The sequence below is a fragment of the Miniopterus natalensis genome, chromosome 8, assembly GCF_054644295.1.
Source record: "Miniopterus natalensis isolate mMinNat1 chromosome 8, mMinNat1.hap1, whole genome shotgun sequence".
Taxonomy (NCBI): Eukaryota; Metazoa; Chordata; class Mammalia; order Chiroptera; family Miniopteridae; genus Miniopterus; species Miniopterus natalensis.
The window spans coordinates 37,343,422-37,367,560 of NC_142088.1; the positions used below are offsets into that span (position 1 = coordinate 37,343,422).

At 37.8% G+C, this 24,139-nt stretch overlaps 1 protein-coding gene and 1 pseudogene across 2 annotated transcripts in view; both read right to left on the reverse strand.

Moving 5' to 3' along the window:
* Positions 1–7,717: 7,717 nt before the first annotated feature.
* The window catches only part of AGPS (alkylglycerone phosphate synthase), a 117,950-nt gene continuing 101,528 nt past the window's right edge, over positions 7,718–24,139 (reverse strand). For both annotated transcript variants that reach the window (XM_016225126.2, XM_087819746.1), the window contains exon 20: positions 7,718–11,583. In XM_016225126.2, coding sequence (XP_016080612.2) covers positions 11,462–11,583 — 122 coding nt within the window. In that variant the 3' untranslated portion in view covers positions 7,718–11,461. The remainder of the gene's footprint in view (positions 11,584–24,139) is intronic.
* Positions 22,144–23,881, reverse strand: LOC107544770 (dolichyl-diphosphooligosaccharide--protein glycosyltransferase subunit 1 pseudogene; annotated as a pseudogene).

Below are 24,139 nucleotides of genomic sequence, written 5' to 3' on the forward strand. Positions count from 1 at the left end.
GGGCATGGTTTACTTTTGTTCCATTTGTTAATTTGAATATATGAACAAGATAGATATAATATTACTTTTTTCCTAACTGCTCTCATTCATTCTTCAGAGTGACTTATAGTAGAGGTACCCTGAGAATTCTGTTCTAATTCCTACCTTTGTGTTTCCTACTTAGGATATGTTAATGCTAAGTTTGCGTGTTGTATCCTCTTCGGTAAGCAAAAATCTACATATTCCCATGACCCCACCAAACTTCTATCTCCATCACAGATGAAAAGGTCAATTCTGCAACTTCATCTGGCAGTTTCACAATGCTAGTTTCACACCCAGAACCCTCCCAATAAGAACTCCACTAATTCTGCTTAGGTGTTTTATTTTCTGTGCCATACAAGATCTTTACTATTAGTTTTCCCACCCCTTTTCTCTCCATAAATCAGTCAACACCAACTTGACCTGGCTTAGAAAAAAAAAGTATTAGGTTGAATTATATGAAATTGCTGATTTTCAAAGTTTTTGACATACAGAAGTAGCAGTTTCTTATGGTTCAACCTAATAGTTTTCTACTGAAAGTTAGTGAACCCCTGCCATAATGAGATGCTTTTTTTCCTTCAAGGAGAAATTACTTAGCCACATAGGTACTCAGATGAACTATGCTCAGCACAAATCCTCTGTAACATGACCTCCTGGGTGCTCAAGTTCTATTAATCTATCAGAAATTTTGGCTTATAAAGTCCAATGGTCTTGAATTCATAGCATTTTTAATAATGATACCATTTACCGTTTATGTTTCACCCCATATTTGGAAGATAATCAATAATGACCTCTTCACAATTCTATCTCTAGGAAATGTTAACTTTCGTACTCAAAGTGTTGTTGCTTTTTTGTGCAGTAGCTCTGTGCCCCTCTCAATCTTCATAGCCCCTTAAGATCTGGAAAGTAAATGAACTGAAATCTATTTTCAACAGCCATGTTAAAATTCTGATTTTATTTTGCACATTTCCGCTAAACTACTTTTTTCTTAAGTGGGGAAAAAAAAGCATAAGGTGCATAAAGTGTAGGTAACGTTAGCCACCCAAAAGCAAATGTTTTCCAGATTCCCTTTTGCAAATAGCCAGGCCTTTATTCAGCCACACTTTATTTACCCAGGTGCTGTGTGTTTGTGGTTTGCATCTATGTGTAGCTTAGCTTTTCAGAACATAAAAAGCTTTTCAGAACAGTTTTTAACCCCTTGCCACTGGGCAGTTGGGATTTCCTGGTGAGTAATGCATCAGGAAATCCTGACTGCTCCTACCACTGAGTAAAGGAATAAAGGTCAATCATGGCGTTTGTCTCCTTTCTTACTGTGGTTCTCCAGAGAGGCAGCCACCGGGATTGATAAATTGCTACCTAGTGACAGCAGACTCATGAGCCGCGCCTATTGGAGGAGACTGGGATGGTGAGGAGGGCATTCCTAACTCCCCAGGCACTTATTTTCCTTTATTTTTAGGATATGCTTTTTTAAACTCACCTTCAAAGTACTCAGCTCTGCTTATTGATACTAACAGGCTAATGACTTTACAATGACTTCGTATTTTGCCATTTGAATGAAGGCTTTCATTTCTAAAGCTCTGATGAAAAGCTTTGTTCTAGGATCCTAGGATATATGTACTCGGTACTAAAAGCACTTGTCTTCACAGACACACACACACACACACACACACACACACACACACACACACACAGATTTCCCTGTATTTCTAAAGCTTTACTCCTCTAAGATTTTTTCATAATATATTTTAAAGGATCAAATATTAAATCCAGTTTTTCATAATATTAGCCTCCCCATCTCCACATGTGTTCAGAATATGAGCATATATTTGTACACAGTTTATTTTCTCAGACATGAAAAAGAGCTTGATCTTTCTGTTCAGAACAACCAAGCCGACTCCTTTGATCAGTGACATGACATGTTCTTCATGACAGCCCTTCTTTGAATTTGGCCCCAGCTGTGGCAGGAATGTTCACGCTAATGCCATTTTTAAAGGTCAGGTGTACAATGGCTAACCCTAACCCATTCATGGACAACTGGGAAATGGGAAAACTGTGAGATGGAGGTGGGTCATCGGGTGATGAGACAGCTGTAATCATAGGAAATGACCTTCCCTCCCAGGGGGGCGATATAGGAACGTACAGGTATGGCCTCTCATACCTCAGAAGAGCACCTCAGATGGAATCCATACAGAATGTCAGTGATAGGTTTGACCCTAGGTTAGAATTATTTATTTGTAGAGGGCTACTGGGTAGATGCACAAATAAATAAGCTTACTAGGAAATGTGAGATAAGAAGGGTAAACGGCTTGGAGAGGGAGCATTAAGGGAGTAGTTTTTTGACCTCTCTGCCCCATCTATAATCCTGGCATGTGAGGGTTAGTAGTGCTAGAAGTCTGTCCAGATAAGCAGGGCATGGCTTTCTAAACTACCCAATTTTAAAAGGATAATATCACCAAAGAAAACCTTTTCATTTCAGGTGAACAGCATTTTCTAATACAATTTCTCATCTTTAGGTTCCTTGGTCTGGCTTTTTCTCAATACCTGTGGGCGATATGGACATATCTGGGAGGTTGTGCTTTCCTGAGGGTATTCTGTCACATGGAGTAGCTTCCTAGTAATGATGTGACTTGCAGCTCACTATACACCTTTTACTAACAGCCTTTCATCCCTTGTTGACCTACCACTGGAATTAAAGTGATTTGGGGTTTTTTTATTCACTTACTGGGCTACAGACACCCTTAGTGTGAGTAACTCTGGGTTCTTGTTTGTCCAACCACATAATTACCATTACTGTAACCACCAGGTTCTAAACTTATACTTTCATTCTAGCTATAAGATAAAAGCAACTTTTTGAGTACCCTAGTGTAGCTCAAATCCTTCAGCAGCAACCTTAATTCTTAAGTTAGCAATTTTAAGGAACTGTGCAATTTCCAATCTCTCTATAGGAAGATGTATAACTTACAGTAACAGGTTATTCTTACACTTTTAAGTGCAGCTCAAAGGAATATAATATTAAAGTTATAAAAATGCAAATTTATTAAGTCCATCAAATACAGCACTTTCATGAGTTTCAAAAAGGCATCAATGGATTAAACATTTCCAAAGAAAGACAGCATCTGAGACAAAAGGCTTCCTGGTGTTTCTGTGGTGCACAGTCATGAAGACAGTGGTTTCCACTCCATAGTCCGGAGGAGACTCTGTTTCTTTATTTGTGCCCTTCTGTAGAGGGCAGTGACTAATAATCTACTTTAAAAAGCAGAAATTCTGGCCCTGGCCAGTGTGGCTTAGTTGGTTGGAGTGTTGTGCCATACACTAAAAGGTCACAGGTTTGATTCCCAGTCAGGGCACATACCTAGGTTGCAGGTTTGATCCCCGGTTGGGGCACATACTGAGGCAGCCAATCGATGTTTCTCTCTCTCCCTCTCCCCCTCTCTAAAAAGCAATTAAAATGTCAAGTGAGAATTTTTTAAAAAGCATAAATTCTATAGACTGATTACCCAGCACAAGCAGTGTAGAGCAGAGAAGCAGCCAGCAAAGAGGTACTGGATTTGGTCAGACCTGGCACAATGCCTCAGCAATGCCACCACCCAGCTACCAACAGTGTAACTCAACCTCACTAAACCTGATATTTCACCAGGAAAAAGGGGATGATACACTCACTTCACAGGGTTGTTGTGAAAACAGTCGTTACCTCTTGTGTAGGGTTAAGTGCCTACACAATGTCTGGCTAATAAGGGGTGAATTAAAAAGTAAATTATTAATGCAACAATCAATTCGAGGGTAGTGTTCAGCAAAAATACATAGACTCAGTCAGAGTCACTAAGACTGAGAAAGGACCTCAGAGATTTTCATTTTACAAAAGAAGAAATGAGTCCCCAGTAGGGAAAGTGACTTGTAGTTGGTAAAGTAAGAGCATACACACCATTTCCAGAATAAGAGTCCTTTGCACTGTATTCTTAGACTTTAGAACTCCGTCTTCTCCCGAGTTATTTTATAGCTTTACAGTGACAAATTTCAGTCATTTTTAAAGAGTATCCTCTCAGCTTGGCACAATGAGGTACAAAGTACAAAGGATGTTGCAGAACTATGTTGAGTTCCGAGGTTGTCCATCAGCCAATTTTAGGACCAATCAACAGATCATATCAAAAAATGCAGCAGAAAATGGGTTTATGAGTGTATTGACAGAGGAATGCCTGAGGGCGAACACAGGCAAAAGTAAATGTGATGGGAGCAAGACCTCATTTGTTTTTTTGATAGGGTAGCACAGGAAATCGGAGCAGCAAGCTATAGTAAACAGTTTCAGTCTGGCCACTGACAATGTTCAATTAAGTAAATGTAATTGCAGGTTGAATGTTTGTCTGGCATAAATGTTGACTCATTGAAGAAAAAGCCTATTTGTGGACAATGTAAAAATATGGAGTGACAATGGCATGTCAAGCGGACTTGTAGCTGCCTGAACTCTAAAGGCTCATGAATGTGTTACCGGGCAGGCCTGGATGCACTGCAGATACCTGCCATCGCCTGGGCGAGAATTCAAGCAGACAGTACACGTCTTTATTCTACTCACGACCAGAAACTGGGTGGGACACAAAATGTTCTGGGTAGGAGTCAAGATTCTAAAATCTAAGACTAAATCCAGTAAGATACAAATTTTAGTGAGGATAAATGTAAGTAATGAGGCTTTTAAAAAATCAGCCTTCAAGGGAGATGTGGACAAAATGGCACATGCAGAAAAGACAAGCTGTGTTCAATTCAAGTCCCTTGTGAGATGACAGTGCAGTGTCCACCAAAGATGATTAGTGGACAGAATAAGGAAATCATTGGTACTACCCTGGATCATTCAGGCCTAGACACCTCAACTTGAAGAATATCAAATGGGCACATGTAGAGATGAGAGGATGGTGAAGGATCTAGAACTGACAGGAACAGAAGTTGACACAAGATCTGGGAGAACATGAGCTGCCTTTAAATACCCAAAGAGCTGCCCTTCAGTAGAGCAACTGGACAATTCTTTAAGACAAAAGAATACTGAAGTTACACTAATGGATAGAAGAAGGAGACAGATTTCAGTATAATAAACCAAAAACCTTTTAATACCTAAATATTTTAGAAGTTGGAAAAGGCTTCCTGAAAAGGCAGTAAATACCCATTTGGTCACAAATGTTCAGGAAGACTGGTTATTTGTTTACGGCCTGGGGGCTGGGGGAGGTTAGACAGCAATTTTATGTTTGGGGAAAAAATAAAATGAGATGATATCTAAGGTTCATTCAGTCTGAGTTTATATAAGCCAGCTAGGAAATTGCTTTCTTTAACTAAATAAGAGCTAAAGTCTTAGTGTGGCAAGTGATTATTGAAATGTATCAAGTAAAACTGGGCTCAGTAGGTCTAATTCTCCATCATTCCAGAGCCCAGACAGCTACAACCTTCCCTCCGGTGTGGGAGCCACAGGCAGGGACAAAATCAGCACCGGTGCCCATGTACTTCACTACCGGAGAGGCTGCTCATGGGTACACACTGTATCCTATTTGTTCTCTGCATATCGCACGAAGCTGTCAACGAAAGTTAAACGGAATCAACATGGAAAAAGCAACAATTCCCGTAACACTGCGTGGTTTTGGTATTGTTTTATTTTTTTTCCCAGCACATCTTAAAAATCACACATGGGCATTTGCTTATAGAACAGTACAGTCTAGGAAAAGCAATAAAAGGAGAATGCAAAACATACACTGGAAGCACAGTATATAGACTATGTGTGGAGCCCTTGTGGAAAACAGTATGGCTCAGTCCCGACTGACAAAGCTCTGCTGGAATGTCTCAGGAATTTTCCTTCCCACTCCATATCCGCTTTTAGACTATAACCGTAAAGAGAAGAACTGTTTGTGTGCATCAGTTACAGCAGTACAATGGCTTACATACAAGTGCTTACCCACGTGTAGTTCCCAAAAGATTACTACAGTACTGGCAGGACGACGGTGCTGCCTCGGAGGAAGACTCGGGATATTGTTCAAGTCAAGTTGCATCAGAGCCAGAGTTTCACACTTAGCAAAAAAGGACACAAATTAAATACAATCTACACATATTTCTTGTAAGATTCATCATTGTCCAGGAACAGAAATATTCATTATTCTGAAGGCACTATCACACAAAAAAGGACTGACACAACGTGAAAGATAGACGCCCCCCCCCACACGCACACGCATGCACACGCACACACACGCACACGCACGCACGCGCACGCTCCCGGGCAGCTGTGCACGCGAACATCAGGGCGCCGCCCCCCTCGGGCAGGAGGAATGAAAATGGAAGGCCGAAAACCCCAGAAACCCCGTCACCCGAGCGGCTGCGTGTGGGAGTCCGGCCACCATACAGGCAGTCACAGGCGCCCGAGTCGGTGAGCCGGAGCGACACTGTGGGAAACACTCTCGGTATTTCCACATACGGCTACTTAATTTCTGGCATGTTCTTGAAAAGGAAGAGCCTTGAACTGCTGAACAATCTCTGTCTTTTAAAGACTTATTATCTCCCATTTATTTTAAATAATGGCTATTTCATGACAAAAAAATATCCCAACAAGGCACTGTGATCTTTTGGGGATATTCTTTAAGAAGCTCAAAAGCTAATTATAGAAACTACTAGTACAAGCATTTCTTGTCCTTTTGGATATGTCAACAAGACTGCTTGAAGGGTTGAACGTGTTTCATAGGGAGCTCGTGTTGTTCAGCCAACACTAAGCCGCCTTCAAAACAAACATACACGGTCCTGCCGGGTGGCTCGGTTGGTTGGAGCATTGTCCCCACACCGAAAGGTCAAGGGCCGGATTCCCAGCAGGGGCACATGACTAGGTTGTGGGTTTGGTACCCAGCAGGGAGAGTACTTGAGGCAGCTGACTGATGTTTCTTTCTCTCTCTCTTTCCTTCCTCTCTCCAATCAGTAAACATATCTTCAAGTGAGGGACACACACACACACACACACACACACACACACACACACACACACACACACACACACAATGTATGCTACTTAGAAAGTGAGGGTCACACACACACACACACACACACACACACACAATGTATGCTACTTAGAAAGTGAGGGTCACACACACACACACACACACACACACACACAATGTATGCTACTTAGAAATCCACACTAAAACTTTTTTTCCCCCTTTTCTCTCTCTTAGATTTGGAAGTTCAGTCTCTGAAAAATGTTCCTAATAATACTTAATGCATTAGTTTATTTTCCTTAAGGAAAAATAATCTCCTTTGAGAACCAAAAAAGAAATCTTATCATGTTCACAGAACTAAAGTGCTTAATTCTGTGATGGTTTTTTAGCGTGTTCTATATGAGTGGTCCTTACTCACGTTTGTTAAGAAATTGTAGTTAGAAGAGCACAGGAGTGCTCATTCGTTGAGGGTTTTCCAAGATCCAAATGGGGAATGCTTCAGGTTCACAGGAGACTAACAACCTCCTAGGAATATAACATTGATTTAAAAAACAGAGTGATAAAACCTAGCTAACTATACACTCAGCTATAAATCGAAAGGGATTCAGTTATATTTAGGTTGTACTTGGTTATGCTTCATTAAAAAAATTATGAAAGTTTCATTTTCAAATCAGTGAAAACATGAAGATGAAAAACTAAAGTTGAAAGAAAAACCCATATGCACACAGAACAACAAACAGCTTCACATTCCCTTTGAAGGAAAAAAAACCTTAGACCCAGGTCCATTTTATTAGTAATATAAGTTTCTACAATCTGTTGACATTTACAAGTAGTTTTTACAGTTAAACTTTATACTAAAGACAAACACTGTTTGGCTTAAGAAGCAGAAAGCTGAGTAATTTATATCCTCAAACACTATATTTTAATAGTTTAAAAAAATCTTTTATGCTTTCTGGACTTTAGCATCAAAGTCTATGTTGTTTCCTTTTTAAGAAACAGGAATTAATAAAAATTAAATGAATATACAGTCATGTGACTCATTTGGGAAAAAGAAGCCTTGGGCAAAGTGAAGATTCCATAACTTATGAAGCCAAAGGAGAGCCTGGATTCTCAATACTAACTGGCACTTGTTATTTTTGTTCCCCACCCCATGAGCTAAGCCCTAATTAAAATCAAAGCTGCTAAATATTAAGTGGTAAACAAAAAGCTATTAAAGCTGTCTTTAATTCCTATCTCAGTGTTTCTTAAAATGTAGATATGCTTTCCACAATATTCCATTTTGGCTGCCTCAAGCACCAGCACATGCAGTTTGTGCATCAATTCATAATAAATAACTATTTGTGTTCCACATTATATAGAACAGATGCTCAACAAACCCAGCCCCACTTGAACAGCCAAGACAACACGCTTCTGCTTGGGTGTGCTGAGCTTCCCTGATCAGCTATGGTTAAGAAGTTGTTGTTATAAAAGAATATAGCACAGGAAAATCTCTGGAGCCAACATGCACAAAGGAATTTTCAGAAATGCAAGCTAGGATTTAGCAGTTTCTAAGAGAATATGCTATAAGGGGTTTCCTTGGAAGTCTGTATCCGGCACGGTGTACACACTGATGGAAGTGCACCCTTTACTTTTGTTTTCCAAAACACAACACGGCTACGTACAGCAGAAAGCTCCAGCTTCATCAATAACTTTTAAGTTATTGCACTATATATAATATGTAAGCATTTGGGGAGAAAACTCAATTCCTAGGGAGAGGAAAGAATTTAATCCTCTCTCTTTGTAGTAATATGCTGGGCACAATAAGCAAGTGGCTTTTACAATTCTTACTAAACTAAAAGAGCTCAAGTTACTCAGCTTAGGACTAAATTCACTTATGCGCTATAAATTGCACCAAACATTAAGGCAAGTTACTCTAAGGGTCAATAAAGCCTGTTCACACTGAGTCTTTAGTTTCAGTGCCATTTCTCACTAGCAGCAAGTTCCCATTCCCACTAAAACCCCAACCCAAATGTGACATGGATCAAATAAAATATTAGAAACACGACTAAGAAAGACAAGTCAGTGTTACGTAGTACTGAAAACCAAATAGGGCACAACTTTTTAAAATTTTAAACAAACGCATTCAAAATGAGTTAAGAAGCCTCACAGAAACAACGTTCTCCGGGCTTTAACTTTTATGAGGCCATTTTCAGAAATACGAGGCAAGGTTCAGTGCTTCTGTGCATAGTCAAGAAAAAGCTCTCCACAGACACTAAGTAGATGCAGCGGCGCCCCTCAGCTGTGTGGTATGAAAGTGGGGAAAAGGCTTTCTGATTTACTAAATCAGAGTGAAACAGCCCTGGTGAGTATTCATGTGTTTCAAAATGATGCCCATAGAAATGACCCCAACTACAAAATGTAGTCATCACTATAAAATCAAGGTTGGGGAGTCCTGCAAACAAGGGAGAAGAAAAACAAAGACATAAATCACTGATTTCCACAAGGTTCGTGTAGAACAGTGAACACAACAATTTCAGGTGTTACATTTATAGTTTCCTAATATCAAATACAGATTTCTGAGGTTGTTGAAATCTGAACTCCCTGGGAAAGAATGTTATAACAATCACATGCAAAGGAATGGATCTGCTTATGAATCTGTAAGTTTTATTTTTTAAAAATTACTCAGAAACATGTATACACTCCAATGAGATATTAGTAGCATATTAAATTTTACATTTTTATTACCAATTAGAGAAATCACTTTCATGAGTAGATGCATTTTATAAAGCTGAGATTTTTATAATTCTAAAGGCAAATAAAGTGTAATTTCCTCATCAAGTATTCAACTATTTCAAATATCAAGGGCTTTAAGCACAGATCTGCTGGAAGTTTTATAATTAAAAATAAATCACGAATGTAAAGAGGCAGCTTCTAATACATCAGTATTTAGTTTATGTTGTTAAGCTAATATTTAATTTTGATTTTCTTACAGATTTAAGTTTATTAGTTTGAAGCCAATTTTATTAATTAAAAGTTATTTATCATTTTGAAGTCTTAAAAATACCATTTTGTCAATTTTAAATTTTTACTCTTCTGGTTAAGGCTACTTCAGATATAAAATGTATCAAACTGCCCCAAAATATTCTGGAGCTGTTGCTACACAGACAGACAGCGTGTCCTTTTACAGGATCATGTGCGTTTTGACCTACATTATCTGATCAAATACTAATTTTAAAAAATTATCAAAAGTTAGGTATTGCATTAAGAAAAGAATCCATCTCAAAATGTGTATCATGAACCTTGACAGTGATTCAAAGTAATCATTTCACGTATTTTAATACCCAGATTTGAATGTAAAAGTTTGCTAAATGTGATTAATGTTCTATTAAGAAATATGATATTTCAAACTTTTGATTATGCATGTATATTAATACATTACAGTTTTTTAAAATTTAAGTTAAACCAGTAATTCAAAAAAGGCATTAAACCATTATTAAAAACTAAACTGAAATTTTACTTTTATATGAAAACGTATCATGTTGTTTGGGTTAATTTAAAAAAAAAGAATTTATCATTGAAACTGTTGAGGCTTTCAAATTCAATAGCTGAATGATGACTGTGTTTCTTTAGCCAAACAATTCTTTGAACTGGAGACATTGGGTGTAAGGAGTCTTCCTTCTCTCCTGTTGCTGCTTCTGCATCTCAGCAACAAGAATGTGAAATCACAAACATTAGGACTGTAAGTTGAATAAAGGCATACATTTCATGGTAAACCTGTTCTTCACATACAATGAGTAATACGTCAGCTTTTCTTATAAAACATATTATGAATGAAATAGGATATAACAATAGGTTATCTCGGTGATACAAATACAGCTCATACTTCAGTAGAAACAGAAAAATGGAGAACAAAAATGTGTCCCCAAACAGAATAATTTGTATATTAATGATTTAAAGTTTTATAATTGTATACTAATTTCAAAAAAAGGTAGGCCAAGCACCTTACAGAACTGAGAGCATCGTAAGTAACAGGCTTCCAATACTGATTCACGAGTATCCTCCCTTACAGGCCCACTCACACTAGAATGCGCTCTTAAACATACATGGGTATCACTCCTAGTGGAATCTTGCCCAAAAGATCTGCTTCCCAGAGATATTTTAAAATGTTTTTAAAAAGAGGCTGAAAAACCAATAGATGACACCAAAATCTGCCTTTGTTCCCAAGAGGAAACATCAATACAAAACACCTGGCAGCATCGTCCTCTGAAATAACAACTGGCAGACTTTCGCTGCCTGACTAAAATTAGAAATGACAACCAAATGAGAGAGACTTAGGAATACCATCTGTCAACCCATAAATGTAGAAACAAAACAAACTACAGAATGAAACAAACTTATGTTAAATCAACAAACAAATGTAGCTGAAATACAGTCCATGATACATATGATTACTGGCATAACCATAGTTGAAGACTTTTAAAAAAAAGTGACTTTTTTTTGTAACAATAGTAATGGATTTATAAAAGGTTTCTGTTTCCAAAGATGTTTTTGGGGTCCACATATTCCTTGACAGACTTCAGCATCCCAAAGCCGACATCAGAGATACTTTCCTTTAGCCACTGCTTCCGTAACTTGCCCACTGGAAAAACAAAATAAAAAATGCTTCAATATACACTGTGATGCTGGGAACCAATCAATCTTGTGACCACGAATGAACAAACACTGTGTGATAAATGCTTTTATTCAAAAATGAGAAATGTTTTGCTTTATTTGATTTATTGAGCCCACCAGACTATCAAGCTCATTAAGCGCAATGTACTCCCAGGGGAAGCCTGTGCTCCGCAGTGTCTCCTTTTTCTGTAAACTGTAAAATGAAGATGAAGAAAGCTTGGACTGACATTACTGCCCATTTTACAAATAACAAAATGAGAAAAACATGTTTTTCAAAAGAACACACCTCCTGTTTTAACAACCGAAACAGCCAAAATTTCAGAGAAAATGAAGTTAACTCAAGAAAAACATCATATTCAGGTGAATCTGTTGGGTATAATACAGCAAAAATGACAGGATACACACCCAAAAAATATTCCAAGGAGAACAAAAGCTTTAAAAATTTTAAGACAATCTGAACCTTGGATTTAGGGAGAAAAAAAATCTGGTTATGTAGCTTTTCAATTTGCATATTCTTTTCAAATGACTTTTAAATAAACTTGCATAGTTACTTTCTTCCTATTGTTTTCCCCAAATCAGGGATCTCTTTAGGCACTAAATAAATGGAACACCTAATCCATCTTAAACTTAATCCTCTGCTTTTATATACTGTATAATGTTTCCCTTCTTGTTCCTGGTCTAATTTTTTCTGAAATAATGAAGTAATATAATGGCTAGCAGCATATATCATCTTTTAAAAGGTACCCAATAAAAAAATAACCTTTCTAAGTGGAACTTTTGTAAGAAAGGATATGTACTTAATCTGTAAAAGAATTCTAGAATATCAATTTGCTTTGGCATCAAAAAGCAAAGCAATATGCTGACTTATCTGTAGTGAAATGAATAAATCTTTTAATTTACATATAGGTCTATTTGTGGTTAGTATTTTTCAAATGTATTATTGTAATAACTGAATTCAAATGGTCATTTTCCAAGAATGTTCATTAACGATCTAAAGTCATCAACAGTGATTTAATTGGCCAATGGAAACGGGAAACCTTCCTTCATTGAAGTATTCAGCCTGTCATTCTAAAATGCACTCCCATTTATCAGGCTGCAGTGATACGCCACAGCATCTGCCTTCTGGAAACCTTAAATACCATTTCAAGCTCAATTCAAAGCATCTTTTGTGTCCAGTTCTCCAGGAAACCATCAAATTGCCATTAAAATAACAAATAACATGATGTCCTCAGAAAGCAATATATTTCTGTTTAGCTTCTAGAAATAAAAAAATAAAAATTACTCGTGTTAAGATGGGGAAAAACAAGGTACAGCAGGAACAAAAATCTTAAATTCAAAAACAAAAAATTTTATTTAAAAGAGCTCTAAAACTAGAAGCCAAACAGTACAAATTCCTATTCATATAATCTCTACCAGCTATTCCTGTAATCTCTACCTCCTACTATCTCCTTAAGGGACAACTCACCACAATGCTTCAGGGTCACTTTTCTCATCCGCAAAGGGATTAAAATCTATAAAGTCTTTCCACCTCAAATATCCTATGATTTTAAGAACTTTAAAAAAAGTTACAAATCAGTTATTTCCAGATTTGCTCCAAGGGATTAAAAAAAAAAGTAAGTATTCTGTGAGTGGCGGAAGTGGCATTATTATAAACTCCCCACACTGAGGCGGCTCCACAGAGAGGGGTGAGGAGCAGTCAATGCCAGTCTCCACTGTTATCTGTAATATAGCTTCACTGAATGTGTCCTGTGGTTATGGATCTAATTGTCCTGAAAAGACTGCTAACAACTGCTCCAACAAGATGGAGCGCATTAGAACCTCAGCAGGATGCCCAACAGCGAGCTTGTCTGCCTGGTTTTACACCTCTAGTAATAATGCAATTCCACGAGGAACTGAACCGTCATTTGAGAAGCCACCCAACAGCCATTGCATATTTAATGAAGTCGCTCACCAAGTGCTGGAAAACAGAAGGTGCTTGGAGTGCATCATTAGTTCTGTCAGAAGGATAATTTACACATCTATCTTGTCAAATTTTCTATGGTTTATACTTTTACAATAATCAATCTAACATACATTTGATTAGTGAACTAGAAAGCTTTAAAAAAGGCAGTACAGGCGGCATAGCTGTGGTCCCTCATAAACATACTTAATGAAAGAATTTAACCCCTTCATGGCAGAGGTCTGTGAGCTTCTTCTGTCAGTGATAATAGAATTTGAACTGAGATCAGGAATCTTAGCTGATGCAATTAAAGGGACTAGGAATCTTTTTAGTTTTACTTAACAATGTAAGTCAACTACATTGAAGGATTAAGTGTCCAAACAAAAACACAACTTAAGTAAAAATGTTCAATGAGTCTTTATAATAAGACAATTACTGGAAATAGTCTTTATAAAATTCTAGAGAACCTCCTCTGGTTGTCTCAGATGAACTGATAAATTAAAAAACCAACCAACAAACATACAGACCTAAGGCCCTAATCTCAAAGACAGATCACACTTCAAAATAGAAAATTTTTACTCTAGAGCTGACCAAAAATAATAATAATGATCCCATTTGTCCAATCTTTATTTGTACTTCAAGGCATTTAGAAATTAGCTGACTATACTGATCTGGACACATGTAACACACATGTGCACAACTCTACAGTAGCTGCTGAAACATCTGTAGAGCTCATTTTCAGAAATGGAAATGATACTCTGACCTTTATGTAGCCTGTCACAATGGAAGAAAGCATAAGAGATGAATAAAAACAGCAAAATTAGGTAGCCTCAGACTGAAACATTCCTTGTACGTATAGTTATCCATTAAAAGGCATGTGTGCATTCACATCACATGAAGCTTAATGCTCTTTCCAGACCTGTATTATCTCATGTGGGATACTCATGACATTGACTCAACTATATTCCTTTAACTTTTTATATTCTAGACATATAAACCTAGCCTGAGAGGTAACACTGGAGCTACAGAAAGTCAATTCCACCACCACTGAAAACAAGATAGAGACCCTGTATTCCCCAGTTCTCAATCATTCTAAATATATAATGCCCAAAGTACTGAAGCCAGGTACTTAAGAGCCTTAGAGGCATTTTTAAAGATACAAAAACACAGGCCAGCCAAATACGAAACATTATAGAAAACAAATGGTGGAAATTCTTTATCTGCTTAAAAGTGGAGTTCACTTTTTTAGAATTTAATTTCTGTACACACAGACTGGATAAAACAAGTATTTTGTGTTCTTCCACAATATACAGTACATTTTTAAAAACTTATTTTTGGAACAGAGAAAAATGAAGCTTTCTGGGATACTCTTTGAAATCAGAGGCTCAACAATCCCCTTTGGATGTTACCAGCTCCAAGAAAGAGTGCATTTTGTGGTATGATCAACAGCATTAATGAATGAACAGATATGCATGCAACAGGGTATGGGGGTGGGTGGATGCGTAGTGAATATGCTGTGTGTGGAAAATGTGGACATGGTGGTCAGATTAGCCATAAAAAATTATCTGGAACTACTCCTTTGTGTTCTAAGGGACTGAGACTTAGCAGAAACTTCCCAATAATCCTACCTTAAAAGTGATAAATCTAGGTTCTACTAGCCAGAGTTCTTTTTAGCTAGATATAGTGATCTGAGCATTGACTGTGTATTTCAAGTTTAAGTAACTAAACTACTAGTGAATTATGTAAACTATAAAACTTACTAGGTACTGATGAAAAGAGAGGACAATGGACAATTGCCACTCCTTGAGGTATCTGGTGACCTGACTGTGAAGATGTTTTTTTAAAAGGGGCCTGAGTCTCAACCCAAAAAGAGGATTAAGTTGTCCATTTGTTTGTGCTATAAAGCACATTTTTGTGTGTCTGAATTTGGTGGAGGTACATGCTAAATGTTAGCCAACCAATCTCCAACTAAGGAATGCTAACACTCAGCCTTTAAAGGTGTATGACATGGGATTATGACTATTCACAAGTCTAATAGAATGTTTAGGGGATACTTAAAGTAATGTTTGATTTTAAGTTATCTGACTTATTTTCTACTATGGAAACTTCTGATATCAAGATGACAAATTCATGAATACCATGTTAACAAAGCAATTAATATCTGATAAGATTTTTCTCTTATTAAATTAAATATTTAAAATGTTGGCCCTGGCTGGGTGGCTCAGTTGGTTGGAGTGTCATCCTGATGCACCAGGGTTGTGAGTTCGATCCCCGGTCAGGGCACATATAAGACTCAACCAATGAATGCATAAATAAATGGACAAAGCGGTGTTTCTCTCTCTTCCCCCTCCCTTCCTCTCTCTCTCAAACCAATTAAAAAATATTTAAAATGTCCATTTTCTTCATGCTAAGGCTTCAACTGTGCAGTTTATACAACAGCTCTGAGATCTTATGTATACTTTCTTTAGAGATTATGAAACAGGAAAAAAGTGTAAATTACTAGGGTAATAACAGATCACAAGAGCTCTACTCAAACTGTCTTCAAAACAAAATCATCTGTTAATTCTGCTATACATCCCCAAAAGGTGGCTTGACACACCTGAAATTTAAACTCAGTGAAAATTAATGCATATACAACAAAGTCAAAAGCAAGTCAACAGGTCAAATAACATGAGATAGATAAGGGCAGACAAGGAGAGGAAACATCATATGCTCCTTGAAGACCGAGGCCATGTTTTATTCATTTTTTAAAAATTATCTTTGTTGTTGAAAGTATTACAGATATCCCCATTTTTTCCCCATTAACACCCTCCTCCCTGCTCCCACCCCCTCCCCAGGCCTTCACTGCACTATTGTCTGTGTCCATGGGTTATGCATATATGCATATAAGTTCTTTGGTTAATCTCTCCCCTCCCCTTTCCTGAGATTCATCAGTCTGTAGCATGCTTCCATGTCTCTGGATCTATTTTTGTAGCCCTACTGCATAAAATGTGTCTGCCACACAGTAAGAGTTCAATAAATGTTAATTGAAATAAAAAATAAACATTGAACCACAGTTATCTATAAACCATTTCAGATAGGGGTCGGGGCTCAAATATCTAGGAAAAGCAATCCGGATTTCCTTAGTTTACTTTGGTTTTATATCTGTCTTGCATTCCCTATGTTCTGACATTATTTTTTGGGTATATTTAGAGCTATTCTATAAAACTAAGACAGGAGAAGGTATGTAATGGAACCTAAAACTCTTATTTCCTTCAAATCTCTAGGACTCTGGGCTACATCAGTGGTTCTCAACAGAGGCAATTTTGTACCCCAGGGGACATTTAGCAATGTCTGGAGACATTCTTTGTTGTCACAACTAGGGCAACATTACCAGCATCTAGTGAGTAGAGTCCAGGGATGCTGCTAAACATACTACAATGCACAGAATAGTCCCCATAGCAAAGAATTATCTGGCCAAAAATGTCAACAGTGCCCAAACCAAGAAATCTTGGACTATGTGCTTCCAGGTGTCCATCTCCTAGGAGCTGAACAATTTCCATACAGGCAACATACCTTCACTGTTATAACCAACTGGGTTAGCAGCAAATGGCTTATTGCCAGTACAAGGTGACCTTGCTCTAAATTTGAGGCTACTGCCCAAATTAAAAGAAATTCTAAGACTTTATTTACTGTACCACTGAGAAAAAGGAACCATTAGTGGCAAACATACTTTATTTAAAAGTTAACTCTTAAAGACTTGAATCTAGTGTCTACTGAAAAAACTTTTAAAACATACTTGTTTTGGCCAGTTTTCCAGTCAATATGTAAAAATATATAAAAAATAAAGCTTTACAGCACTGTCCAACAGAACTTTCTGTGATGACAGAAAAGTTCTGTATCTTCACTATTTAACTTCGTAGCCCCCTAGGTACACATGAATATTAGCACTTTAAGAGTGGCTACTGTAAATGAAAAAAAAATGGATTTTTAATTTTAATTAATTTAAATGTAAACAGCCATAGATAGCACAGTGGCTTCTGTGTCTGACAACACAGAACAACATTAAAAATAAATTTTACCTAAAGTCAATTTTGACAGATGTTACATTTAAAAATATCTATTAGGATTAACTGTTGCTAGTCACACAAAACTAACTATAAAAGGTTAATTATTCTGTGACAATTTAATAATGTAGTACAGGTATTCTCAGACTAACATTTAGTGTAGAAGAGCCTTGGACATAAAATTGCTGGGAATAAAAAGTTCTCTTTAAGATCCAAAGAGAAGTAGTATTAGCCAACCCATCTATTCTCTCCTGGTGATACACCTGAGACAGGAAGCTGCTACAGGTATATACAGCACATGGTAAGAGATGGCAAACACAATGGTGCCCCTTGCCTCTTTTTCTTGGACTGGGCATCTGTAATTACATGAGTGAGAAGGCATAGGAATCAATACATTCTTACAACAGATTTTCTGTCACCTCTTAAATCTGTCTATCCTACAATATACCTGAAATTGTTAAATGTTCAGCTAAATTATGGCTTAAATTGGCTTAATAGTCTGGTCTTGGGATCTAACTATTTACAACACTGCTTTAGAGGAAAAATATTATAATCAACTTACAAGTTTTGTGGGGGGAAAAAGCCAATCACAAAGAAGTTATGGTTATCTGATAAAGATTCAGTATCGGAAAAGCTCTACTCATCTGGTATAATCAAAATCACAACCAGGATACTGACACTGACATAGTCAAGACACAAAACAGTTCCATCACCACAAGGAACCCTGTGTTGCCTGTTTATAATCACCCCCTCCCCACACCTGACTCCTGGAACCACTAACCTTTTCTCTATTTCTATAATTCTGTCATTTCAAAAATGTTATAATAGAAGCACATAGATCTTTTGAGATTGCCCCCCCCCCAACTCAGCAGAATACCCTGGAGATTCATCCATGTGGTTGCATGCATTAATAGCTCATTTCTTCTTATTGCTGAGTAATATCCCATGGCACAGACATACCACTGTTTAGCCATTTACAGTAGTCCCCCCTTACCCTCAGAGAATACATTACAATGGGAGCCTGAAACCACTGATAGTACCAAACCCTATATATACTATGTATTTTCCTAAACATACACACTTTTTCATGTAAAGGAAACACTTTATGGCTTCCCTTGGGCATATCTGGATTGCCAGGACCACTACTTTTGCACTTTGGGGTCATTTTTAAGTAAAATAAGGGTTACTTGAACACCAGAACTGCAATACCAAGATAGTCTATCTGATAAATGAGATGGCTAAGTGACTAATTAGCAGGTAGTGTAAACAGTGTGGATAAGCTGGTCAAAGGGATGATTCACATCCCAGCCAGGATGGAGCAGAAGGGCATGAGATTTCATCACGCTACTCAGACCAGCCTACAACTTAAAATTTATAAATCGTTTATTTCTGGAATTTTCCATTTAATATTTCAGACCATCACTGACTGCGCGTAACGGAAACTTCGGAAAGTGAAACCACGGATAAGGGGGGACTACTGTACTAGCTAAAGGACATCTAGGCTGTGTGGGGTTATTATGAGTAAAGCTGCTCTGAATAGTCATGTACAGGTTTTTGTTGTGGACATAAGTTTTTAATTCCCTGGTATAAATGCCCAGGAGTAAAACTATTGGGTAGAACGGTAGTTGCATGTTTGATTTTATAAGAAACTGCCAACTTGTTTACAGAAGGGTTGTACCACTTCACATTACTACCAGCAATGCATGATTGACCCAGCTTCTCCTCATCCTCATCAGCACTTGATGTTGTCACTATTTTTAAATTTTAACTTTATAATAGGTGTTTGCATTTTACTATTGAGTTTTGAGATTCTTTATCTATTATAGATATAGGTATTGTGTTGGATGTGGTTTGCGCGTATTTTCTCCCACTCTGAAGGGTATCTTTTCATCTTCTTAACAGAGTCCTTCACAGAGCAAACATTTTTAACTTTGACAAGATCCAATTTATCAATTTTTCCTTTAATGAATTGTACTTTTGGTGACCAGTTTAAGAACTCTTTGCCTAGCTCTAGATCCTAAAGATTTTCTCTTTTTTTTTTCCCCCCTAAAAGTTTTTATTATTTTATGTTTTACATTTAAGTCCATTATCTATTTTGAGTTAATTTTGGTATAAGGCCAAGGCTCTTTTTGTTGTTGTTGTTGCCTACGGATACTCAATTATCCCAGCACCATTTGTTGAACAATCTATATGCTTCCTCCATTGGGTTGTTTCTGTACCTTTGTCAAAATCAACTGGACATAACTGCGTGGGTCTATTTCTGGGTTCTCTATTCTGTTCCATTGATCAATTTGTCTCTCCTCCAATACCACAGTCTTGATTACTGTAGCTATGTCTTGAAACCAGGTAGACTGATTCTTCTGATTTCATTTTCCCCCCCCAAAATTGTTTTAGTGGTCTAGTTCCTTTTTCTTACTATGTAAATTTTAGAATAATCTTTTCTATATCTACTAAAAATATTGCTGAAATTTTGGTAGGAATTACATTAAACAGATAAATCTGGGGGAGAACTGACATCTTTATTATGTCCAATTTTCTACCAATCCATTTATTTAGGTCTTCTTTGCTGTTTTTCATCAGCATAATTTTCAGAATACAGAACCTGTGTATATTTTGTTAGATTTGTGCCTAAGTATGTATATATTTTGTTAGATTTGTGCCTATTTCATTTTCTTTGAAGCAACTGTATTTTAAATTTCAGTTTCCACATGTTTGTAATACATAGCAATGTGATTGATTTTTGTGTATACTCTTGTATTCTGTAATCTTGCTCAGCTTGTTTTTGTAGATTCTTTGGGATTTTGTATGAAGACAATCATGTCATCTATAACTAGCAACAGTTTTATTTCTTTCTTTCCAATCTTTTATTTCACAATATAGGTTTTTAACAAATGGCCTCAAAGCTGATCTTTTGCTCATTCTTTTGAATAGTCTCTTTTTACTTCTAAAGTTTCTGATACTATTGGATTCTGTTAAGACCACACAAAATAGGTAAGAACAGCTGCCCCATAATTATTCTCTGAATAATAGTAAATAATTTTGGTTAGGTAAAGATACCAATATTTAAACTAAGACTGATTAAATTTAATCAAGGCTTTTTACTTCCTGACAAGGACTTAGGTATAATTTTAGCAAATGAACAACTTAAAAACTTAAGTCATAAATTGAAATTAAATACGTGGTTGACATAAACTCTGCTGTTTAAACGGACCAGCTCGTCAGTTACAAAAACAAGCACTATGAAGATTAGGTTAAGCAGGCTTTATATTTCCTATAGCCTCCAGTTCCAGACTACATCTGTTTTCTTTGATACACAAAACCAGAGTTAAAATAGCTCCATTTATCACAGCATGATTGTGGGCAGACAAACCAGACTGTCTGTTTCCAGATAGCGAAAGCAACTGTTATTAATCACAATTATAGGCCAAACCTTCTAAGAGAAATTGCATCAATATCCTCACAACCCCCAGCCCTTCTTCTCTTGAACTCAAAAATGGTACTGAGAGTGTCAGGACTCTGCCTGAAGGTCAGTAAATAAAGATGCTACTATAATGTCAACTTGAGTTTTAAGTTCTGGATGCAAATTAAGGAAAATCTTTTTGACACATAAAGTAGTCTCTCAAAAGCTCTATTATTAAATTTAGCAGGACGATTAAACCCAATCTTTAAAATTTATATAGAAAGATTTCTGCTTTATGAACCATACTGAATAGCACGAATATCTGAAATTTATAAATTAGATTATTAACTTTCAGCAGAAAAGCATTTATGAAAATAGACATTTTTCTATATCAAATTTTGTAGTCAATAGTGTGAAGAAAATTATTTCTCTTTCAAATAGATTGTAACAGAAATTCTTGTAGAGTGAGACCAACTGCAAGTCATGGAAGAAAATATGTTAAGACAATTGTTGAATCATATCCCTTGAATTTGGATCTTTTTCAAATAAACTGTAACCCTTTCTTCAATGGTTGGGGCAAGGGTTTAAGAATACAAACCTTATACTAGACTTATTGGGGTGAACACTTCGTAAGGTATATAAACGTTTAATCACTATGTTGTACACCTGAAATTAATGTAATACTGTATGTCAATTGTAATTGAAAGAAAATTTTTTTCACAGTTTTTGCTTTATTTTCTTTTGGTCACACATGCTTTAAAATATACGCACACACTTGCAAAATACCCAAACATCAGGAATTAGAAGGGCATAAAACAAGAAGCTTATAGGCTTGAAAGAATATCTTAGCCTTCAGAACAAAACAAAAGCAATCAAATACTGAAAATTTCTTTGTTCAAAACACAGATATTTTATTTTTAATGGAATTTAAGTTTTGGGGCTATTTTAAAAAAACACTTTAGGGACAAAAACTAAGCTGCTTCTGTTGCCTGAGGCAGAGCCTGGCTTCTCTTCCTTGAAGGCCTTTTGCAAAACACAGATGCTAGCATTCATTGGCCTCTAAGTTTACTGCCTCTCTCTACCCCCCGCCTCCCCCCACCACACACCTGCTATCTGTAAGCACAACACTCTAGACCCACCCTTGGGAAAACTGGCAGGGGCTACAGAGCATCCAGGATGTGGCTGATCTTGGTAACCAGCTCCTGTCGCTTTTCTGAGATGAGCTTCTTTCCCGATATACATGTCTTTCTTTAGCTTGCCAACCACTAGCTGCTTAGCTTCCATTGCTTACTTCAGCACCAGCTCCTTGACCTGTGTACCCAGTTTCTGCATTTCTGTCACTTTGTTGCACAGGTCAGAGCACTCTGTCTTCGGCCTGGACCGCAGCAGAGCAATCTCACTGGTCAAGGCATCGCGTTCCATCTCCAGGCTCTTCCTGCCACTGTTGAAGGACTGTTTACACTTACTGATAGTCTCATCAGTGTAATGGTAGACACCTATGCTCTTAGTGAGCATGGTTGAGACCTGCTCTGTGATGCAGGCCACCTTCATCCTGGCTTCCGTGGATGGATCCCTTGCGATGGAAGAGTACAGCCTGATGTAGATGATGATTGTGAAAAACAAGATGTAGAAATGGCCGCCACCAGCAGGGGCTCCTGCAGGTGAGCACCTTGTTGAATGTGTGGTGCACCACGATGTCCTAAATGTTCTGTTTTACCAGATTTTTCTTGTAGGCCACAATCACAGTGCAGCCAGATGTGTCCAGGTAGGTCCAGTACAGCTCACCTAGGGCACGGCTGACTTCATAAGGACTGTCAACTTGGATATTTCTGCCCCTTTGGGCAAGATGATCTCCACAGTCAGAAAAATCTATCACTTGCTTATCAAACACCTGGTCCACAAACCTCATCTTCAGTACATACTGGTCGTACCTAAATCACAGCTTGAGAGGTTGCAGTCAATGATGTAATGGGTCTTCCACCCATCAAAAAGAGAGAAGGCCATATTTCCATCTCTACAGAGTCACCCAAAATAAGGAGGATGCTGGAGAAAACACTGCCAGTCTCATCCCGGTAATAACATCCTGGGCAGTGGCAGGGGGATGGTCTTTAAAGAACCAATGGCGGATACACCACTACCTGGCTCTGGTAATCAGCGTGGAAAGGGCCCTTCAGCACAGTCTCTATGTGCTTCAAGTCCACACTTTCTTCCGCAGCAGTATTACCCCCGTGAGAAACATCGATGACTCAGGTCATGCTGGTGATAGTTAAGGAAAGGGCTGTTGTTCTCATAATGTGCTTTAACAGTATCCTGACTATAGGCAGGAGCATCTCTGAAAGGTCCATAATCTAGGAGGTTCTCGAACTGTGTGGGGTTCCCCAACTTAGTGTAGTTCTCCACATTTTAGGAAGCAAACTTCACATGCATTGTCTCTGTCTTTGTTGGATATGGAGAGTAAGAATGGTTGGCTTCAAACACCACAAACACTGTTTCTCTGACTGAGCAATCTGGGTTGAATATGGCTGAAGCACATGGGCATAAACTGTTTCCACAATGACTGCAATCTTGGTCCCAGGATCGAGAGCACTGGGAGCTTGATGGTGAAGAACCTCTCACTTTCACCCTTGATTTTGGTTTCTTGGACTCCCACAGTTATTCTCGTCATCTCTTCCTCACCTGCAGACAGAGGTGCGCCAGCTGTGCTTCAAGCTCTAACACTGAGGCCAATAAAAACGAAGCAGCATGGGATGTGAAGCCATCACCTGGGTGCATCAGGACCACCTTGGCAGTCACCTTGGCCAGATATCTGCTCAGGTCCACCGTGTGCTTCATGTCCTTGCTGACCAGCGACACCAGGGGCCCCGAGCAGTAGGAGCAGAAGCAGGTGGAGGCAGGGACCTCTATGACCAGGTAAAAAAAAATTTTAATTCTCTCTTCCCAGACCTTTTACTTCAAGCTGAGTAACACGTGTATCTCTAATGGTTTTTGTAGTTTTTCTTTTTCTTTTTTTGGGGGGAGGGCCGAGGGGGTGATGGTGGTGGTGAAATTAAAAAAAAAAAAAAGTTTAAAAAAGAATACAAACCATACTTTCACTTGATACTGTCTATTGCTTTTATTTTTTTTTTAAAGGCTACTATTT